General features: G+C 36.9%; 1 protein-coding gene across 2 annotated transcripts; it reads right to left on the bottom strand.

Annotated features, from left to right (window-relative positions):
- LOC146316942 (uncharacterized) lies at positions 1-6,875 on the bottom strand. Of its 2 annotated transcripts, XM_084733927.1 has the most exons (3): positions 6,546-6,875; positions 4,951-5,550; positions 1-1,435 (listed from the first exon to the last, which is right to left on the bottom strand). In XM_084733927.1, exons 1-3 carry the CDS (start codon positions 6,715-6,717, stop codon positions 420-422), a joined length of 1,788 nt encoding a protein of 595 aa, XP_084590053.1. In that variant the 5' UTR covers positions 6,718-6,875; the 3' UTR covers positions 1-419. The 2 variants fall into 2 exon arrangements, with proteins under 2 accessions (XP_084590053.1, XP_084590052.1); XM_084733926.1 differs by lacking the exons at positions 4,951-5,550; positions 6,546-6,875 and adding an exon at positions 1,873-2,201.
- Positions 6,876-8,384: the final 1,509 nt, after the last annotated feature.

The raw sequence follows: 8,384 nt of genomic DNA, 5'->3' as shown, positions 1-8,384 counted from the left end.
CGTTCAGATTCCCTGTCCATTGGAACAGACAGAAAAAATAACATATAATTAAGTATTTGAATTCTAAATGTATTTAGTCCGGGCGGCAAAAACATGGATTAATTTTTAAACCCATTTAAACCATGGCTTAACTTGGAATCATGTTGCATCAGACTTTAAAACTAGTTCAAATGAAATGAAATTAAAATTAAATTAAATTAAATCTGTTGTTTTTACTCCAAACCAAAATTGAATCTAATTTTTGTTGTATCAAAACTTCAAACTTCAATTTAAAAAGTGATCCAGTATTATCCTAAAAACACACTTCAGGAGGTTAAACTTTTCAAATAGCTTTTTTTTTTTTCAGATGAACTGGACATGTACTTCTGGGAGTTCTTGTGTTTTGACCAAGAATCACTAGAACTGAATTGAATATGAGGCTATTTGCTTGCATGTGATTGCTTATGGACTGCCAAATGAGTGGCATTGAGGCATTTTTTCCCACAAAAATTGCAATAGTTTGGCTTCTCAACAGTGTGCATTTTCATGTGCTTTGTCAATGCTGACGAGACAGTAAATCTTTTCCCACAGGTCTTGCAAAGGTACGGCTTCTCACCAGCATGGGTTCTCATGTGGGCGGACAAGGAGCCACAATGGCTGAAACCTCTTCCACATATTTTGCAAGTAAATGGTTTCTCTCCAGTGTGAGTTCTCCTATGGGCCAACAAGTGACTGCTAAGTCTGAAACTTTTCCCACATGTTTTACATAAATATGGTTTCTCACCTGTGTGGATTCTTACATGAGCTTTCAATTCTCCTTTCATACGGACTCTTTTTCCACAGGTGCTGCAGGAATATGGCTTCTCACCTGTGTGGATTCTCATGTGACTCTGCAACAGTGACTTACACTTAAATTCTTTTCCACAAGTGTCACATTTAAAAGACTTTTTACCTGTAAAAGTATTACAGTCTATCTTTGATTTGGTAGATTTACATACATTGTTCATGTGACTTTTGTTTTTGTGTTGTTGATTGTTTTGTTTTGACTTTGCATTTCTAGTTGATCCTGAGTCTCCTGTCTGATCTTCGCTCTCAGCTACATCACAGTTGTTTGAGAGCAGCTGTAGGTCACTGTTTGGTTGCACAGAACTTTTAACTGGTTTGTTGACTACAGACTCCTTCTCTGCTGCATTCAGAGTTTTATCAGAATTCAAATATAACGTCTGATCTTCACTGTGGTCACTTTTTTCACAAGTTACAGTCAACATGAAGGTATCAGTCTCCTGCTTCAGTTCAAACTGCTCTCCCTCCTGACTGACACAGAGTTCATCCTCTTCCTCTTTAATCTGTGGAGGCTCTGGGTCCTCTTGGTCCACACTGGAGTTCCGCTCCTGGTTACAGAGATGCTGGTCATTGAGAAACTCCTCCTCCTTACAGACATGTTGCTGTGGGAGCTCTGTAGGAACAGAGAAAAAAGAATAAGATACCACGGGGGCAGAATTAGGTAGGGACACTGGGAACATGTTCCTACTAATATTCAGGGATTACAGAATAACCTATGATAACCTTGGCAGTCATGCCAGCAAATTAGCACAAGTCTGCATGTAAACAATTTGGAGTACATATTAAATGAGTGCCTCCATTTTATTTTATTTTATTTTATTTTCAATAAAGGTTTTATGAAAGACAAAGGCAAATATGATGCACAAAGGACATATGACCCTGGGATATATGGACAGATAAAGGAAAACAACAAGCCTCTTTCTTCAAAGGTATAATTCAAAGCATCACCTTCAGTCAAAGATGTTCCAACAGTCACAAATGTAGCACAACAATTAGGAAAAACGTCTGAGAAAACAGCATTAAAATAATAAATAATGAAGTTTTACATACCTATCCTGTGGAGGCCAATTTCAGGTTTCCAAACGATATCCAGCAGTCTGCGCTGACGGTCGATCTCCTCCTCGTATTGGACGATAGTTTGTTTAAAAACTCTGAATATTTCTTCAGCAGCGGCTGTTAGTCGCTCACTGACAAACTCTCTCAAACTCTCGACCGAAGACATCGTCGTTTAATTCCAGCTGAAATAATTTGATCCACGACTATAATATCATCTTGCAGCTAAATCAACACATGACCGTTTCTTACCCTTTTTTAACCAGTTCAATTCTTTCTTCTTCTTTAGATTCTGCAGACTGGACGCTACAACGCCATCTGTTTACTTCCGGTTGGTGTCACACTGTTAAGTTCCGACAGTGGACGTGCGGCAGCTTTAGGATTCCGCTTCTTCTTCTGTTTTCTGTTTTATGACGGGTGGCAACCAGCTTCAAGGTGCATTACCGCCACCTACTGTGTTGGAGTGTGGAGCAGCGTTTTAACCTCACCTAAACAAGACAAAAAACTACATTCTTTCAATCAGTTCAGTTTCTTTCAAATAATGAATTAGAACCCCTAAACCAATAGCAAATCTGTTCTTTAGGCTCAGCATTTCCATTCTATGTTTTCTGACCTCCCTCTTTAGTATTTCTCATTCTCTCGAGTCCTTTCAGCATTGAAGAATTACATGTTAAACCGATTCTTCGGTTCGACAACATTCACGCAGACCTGAAGGATGTTTGTTTATTAAATGAAGTGTTTTATTGTGTCTTTGGTGTCCAATCTGCTGAGCCCGTCAGTGGAAAAAAACAAGCACCGTTAGTGGACATACAATGACGGTGCTCATTTGCCCATAAGGATCACATTACAGCTCGTTTAGCAGCTGACAGCTGCAGTGCTCACCCTCAATATTGGAACAATTTCAAGAAATTGTTGTCCCCATTGGTCACTGGGGCCACACTGAAAAATATCAGCAACCCTTTGATGTTTAATTTTGAATAACTTTTTCATTTATGATTTGAAAGTTAAATCAAGAACTGTTCCTGCAGTATAATGGTGCAATCATACTTAATTGCAGTACACAGATGTCAAGACAGAAACATAATACTACTTCAGAAATATTTGAATTTCTTAATTTAAGTTGTTAGTTCCATGACAAGTGTTCTACAATAGTGTTTACATCACTTACTTTAAGAAGACAAACAAAGCAATCTGTCCCCAGGACCCCTTTCACACATGCAGTCTATCCCTTAAATTACTCTATAATAAGGTAAAACAAACAAGTTCACTTTAATTTGTTGTAAAACTTTGATAAAATAATACAAAACACGTATTCCATGCGTTTCAAAGCAACACTTTATTCACTGATTGAGTTACCCATTCATAAAAAATGAACAAACTCATGTTTTGCTGAAAAGGGCCTTTTAAGACTATTCATTATCATTTTTATTCATATTAGGTGGTTTCTCGTGTTCAGATTCTTTGTCCATTTAAACAGGCAGAAAAAAAACACATAATTAAGCATTTCAATATTTTTTTATTTGCTAATAACTTCTGAATGCATTTAGGCAGGGCTGCACAAACAAGGATTACTTCTTAAAACCTAATTAAACCATGACTTAACTTTGAATTATGCTGCACCAAACTTTGCAACAAGCTTGAAAATGAAGAAAGATTAAATTTAATCCTCTTTAAACTTTAGTGTTGTTTTTATTCCAAAGCAAAATCAAACTCCAATTTAAAATGTGACCCAGTATTATCTTTAAAAACATACACTTAGGGGTTTAACTTTGAAAATGGCTGTATTTTTTTAGATGATTTAAGCAAAATAATCAAGTTCCTCAAGGAAAGTTAAGGGTCAAACTCAACCGAATTGAATATTGTGATCGGTCTCTTCTTTTTCTTCATTTTATTACCAACACCACTCAAACTTTCTTTTTTATTTAATCATTTATTTTAATATGGGTAAAAAAAAAAGCATCTCCATACTGATTATTCAATTTTTTTTGTTTACATCAATAAACTTTGTTTGCCTAAACAGAGATTGCATAACAGAGCTCAGTTTAATTTTAAATCTGGAGTTACTCATTTCAGACCTTATCTTGGACTAAATTCATCTTTGTTGGTGCAACCCAGTCTTAGAATAGAAATCCACTATCTCATTTTTTTGTGTTTGGGACATCATTTGGTTGTGAATGGAACATTAAGATATTCAGATCTCATTTGTATAGCAAACATTTTACATTTAATTACAGTGATGTGGATACTGCAAAAGTGTATTTTATTGCGTTGGTGAACATGACTCTATAGGAGTTCTCAGCTCAATGGCTTCTCCTGTGTATATTTATCCCTAGTTGTATTTTTCAAGAGTATGATTTGAGTAAAACCTTGCACATAAGTGTTGCAATAATGTGGTTCCTCACTTCTGTGAGTTCTTGTGTTTTGACCAAGAACCAAAAGAACAGAACTGTCTCCCACATATTTTGCAAATATGAGTCTACTTGCTTGCATGTGATTGCTTATGGACTGCCAAATGAGTGGCATTGAGGCACTGTTTCCCACAGAAATTGCAATAGTTCGGCTTCTCAACAGTGTGTATTTTCATGTGCTTTGTCAATGCTGACGAGACAGTAAATCTTTTCCCACAGGTCTTGCAAAGATATGGCCTCTCACCTGTGTGGGTTCTCATGTGGACCGACAATTCACGATTACGGCTGAAATGTTTTCCACACGTTTTGCAAAGGTACGGTTTCTCACCAGTATGGGCTTTTCTCACATGGACTACCAAGTCATTACTAAATCTGTAATCTCTTCCACACGTTTTGCAAATGTACGGCTTCTCACCCGTGTGGGTTCTCATATGGACAGACAAGGAGCCACAATGGCTGAAACCTCTTCCACATATTTTGCAAGTAAATGGTTTCTCTCCAGTGTGGGTTCTCCTATGGGCCAACAAGTGACTGCTAATTCTGAAACTTTTCCCACACGTTTTACATAAATATGGTTTCTCACCTGTGTGGATTCTTACATGAGCCTTCAATTCTCCTTTCATACGGACTCTTTTTCCACAGGTGCTACAAGAATATGGCTTCTCACCTGTGTGGATTCTCATGTGACTCTGGAACACTGACTTACACTTAAAATCTTTCCCACAAGTGTCACATTTAAAGGACTTTTTACCTGTTGAAGTATTACAGTCAGTGCTTGATTTGGTAGGGTTACAGAAATTGTTCATGTGACTTTTGTTTTTGTGTTGTTGATTGTTTTGTTTTGACTCTGCATTTCTAGTTGATCCTGAGTCTCCATGCTCGTCTCCTGTCTGATCTTCGCTCTTAGCTACGTGACAGTTGTTGGAGAGCAGCTGCAGGTCACTGTTTAGTTCCACAGAGCTTTTAACTGGTATGTTGACTACAGACTCTTTCTCTGCTGCATTCAGAGTTTTATCAGAATTCAAATATAAAGTTTGACCTTCACTGTGGTCATTTTTTTCACAAGTTACAGTCAACATGAAGGTATCAGTCTCCTGCTTCAGTTCAAGCTGCTCTCCCTCCTGACTGACGCAGAATTCCTCCTCTTCCTCTTTAATCTGTGGAGGCTCTGGGTCCTCTTGGTCCACACTGGAGTTCCTCTCTTGGTTAGAGAGCTGCTGGTCAGCAAGAACCTCCTCCTCCTTACAGACATGTTGCAGGGGGAGCTCTGGAGGAACACAGAACAAAAGAGTATGATACAAGGGTGCAGCAACGGGTAAGGACAATAGAGACATGTTCTTACTAATATTTGGGGATTAGGGAAAAGTATAATTTTTTATTGTTTAAAAATGTTCAGTTTTAGGTTAGATCTATTTTTGTCAGATAAAGGAAAGCAACAAGGCTCTTCCTTCAAAGGACTCATTCAAAGCATCAACTTCAATCAACGATGTTCTGTTATCAGTCACAAATCTAGCATGACAATTGGGAGTGCACAATTAATCACAATTGCAATCAAATAGCAGTATGGCCACGTGCAATATCCAAATATCAGAACAAGAATTAAATCACAATATTTTGAAAAAGGAAAAATGTCTGAGAACAGAGCATTGTAAGTTCACTGAACATGCAAAACTGATCATTTCAACTAATCATAATGCATATTGCAATTTCAGTCAAAATAACTGCAACATTACCTTTTTTTTAACCAAAATATGCAGCCATAATAAGAAACTTAATTGCTTTATAATGATTTAGATTTTTTATGGCATCCAATAATTCACTGAGTTATTTTTTAAGACAAGAAAGAATGTTTAGCTTAACAGAATTAGAAACTGAGAATGTGGTATTTAACAAGTACAAATACAAGATTTAATATAAAATACACTCCACATGTTCCATCTAAAAGACAAAAACACCAACGATGAACAAAGAAGAAAGGTGGCTAACGTTAGCGGTTAGCATTAACATGACGGACTAACATTAAAAACTTGCTAACGAGACGATAAGACCGGCCTCCGACGTACTGGATAAACACTTATGTTATTAGAAAGAAAATAAATTCCGGTGTGATTTTCTTTCCAGAGAAAATGTTAAGACACTCGCGGCGTAAAGCATTTCTATGACAGACTTCTTGACCGGAAACTCCAAAATCACGAGGAGCAAAGGCTACCTCTCTCTTGTATTATTAAAATAATGATAATAATATAATGATAATTTACTTACCTATCCTGTGGAGGCCAATTTCAGGTTTCCAAACGATATCCAGCAGTCTGCGCTGACGGTCGATCTCCTCCTCGTATTGGACGATAGTTTGTTTAAAAACTCTGAATATTTCTTCAGCAGCGGCTGTTAGTCGCTCACTGACAAACTCTCTCAAACTCTCGACTGAAGACATCGTTGTTTAATTCCAGCTGAAATAATTTGATCCACGTCTACAATCTCACCTAGTAGCCAATTCAACACATGAACGTTGCTTCCGCTGCAAACCACTTTACTTTTTCTTTCTGTTTTTGGATTCAGCAGACTGGACACTACAATGGCGACCAGTTTACATCCGCTTGGTGTCACACTATTAGGCTCCGACAGTGGAAGTGCGGCAGCTCATAGTTCCGCTTTCAACTGATGGCATTTTATTTAAAATTTGCGTGTTTAATATCACTAGTAAGGTCGATGTGTATATCGCTTTGGTACCACTTTTTAACTAATAATGATTTGATAAATTAATAACGATTTTGCATTAAAGCAACTAAGCAGTCTAATTCACATTTTATTCAAAATGCTAGGTATGTAAAAGTACATGATTAGTATTTGCAAAATACATTTCGAGTAACAAACATTAAATTAATCACAATGCAGAATGGTCCCTGTCAGTGTCACAAGCGATTTTAATTACTGATGCCATAACGTGAAATATTTGTACTATACAGCTCGTCAAGGTGGAGCTCAGTATTATCTATTTTATGTCCCGTTGACTAGTTTAACAATGCATCTCATTTTAGATGCTTATTCTAAGTGTTTTTGAACATCTTAACTGGCTAAGTAACTATTTTAACTATAACTGTAATATAAAGGTTTTGGGGTGAAAGGTGGGGAAGAATTTAAAAATTTCTTACATGTTAATATTAACGTATTCTAAAGGGAATGCTATTTTCAGTTTTTAGTCTTGTGTTCTGTCTGTGAATCTGTATGTAAATCAGTCTGTGAGTATTTTAAAGTGATAACACATTAGAACTACTGACAGAAATCACATGGAAGCAGGTCTTTTGAAAAGTTATCATTTATTATTTTTGGCAAAAGCACTTATCCACATTACAACTGATCTTCCACTTCACACCATTATTTTAACAGCCATTGTGAAACATAGATTCCTAAGGTACAGAAGACTGTGACTGTTAAAAGAAATGCTGTTGCTCAAACATAGTATAATATATGAAAATACAAAGATGCACTTATTGCCAAAACCATTAAGTTACAGTATACATCGTGTTACTGAACTGAAACATCCTCCACATTTTGCAAGTATAAATCCTGTCGCCTGTAGCTCATTGCCTTTATTGGGCTGACAGTGTCACTGCAGTATGGACCTTTCAGCTGGAACAATGAACAATTTTCAGCTAAAGCTGGACGAAGCAGTTTATTTTTGGGGTGTCATTGGGAAAGCGTTCCACGATGACCTTTAAACATAATGAAATTCAAGTGGTCTGAGGGGAAACCGGACTTCTGCTCCTCCTCTTTACTCTATTGTCAGGCCTTAGAAAGCCTACCCTTTATCGGGAGACTCTGGCCAATCACATGTAGGTAAGAAGTTGATTTTTGAGTCTTATTCCCAACATATCAGTATTTGACAACCTGGAAATGAGATATCAAATATCTTCCTCTAGAATCTCTTACCCCAACTTGAATCATTTATTGAGCAAAATACCAAAATTTGGCCAGAATTTTTAGCAAAAATGTGGCATGTTCACATTCAATAGGATATCTTATACAGTAATATAAAACAACAATGTGTGAGTCACTCAAATGTAAAATCTGACTTCTTGCAAAGATAATACATGTGGTTTC

The sequence above is a fragment of the Lutjanus erythropterus genome, chromosome 13 (assembly GCF_056507025.1).
Source record: "Lutjanus erythropterus isolate fLutEry1 chromosome 13, fLutEry1.hap2, whole genome shotgun sequence".
Classification (NCBI taxonomy): domain Eukaryota; kingdom Metazoa; phylum Chordata; class Actinopteri; order Lutjaniformes; family Lutjanidae; genus Lutjanus; species Lutjanus erythropterus.
The sequence above is the reverse complement of the archived record's forward strand: the minus strand, read 5'-3'. Positions and strand labels throughout refer to the sequence as shown.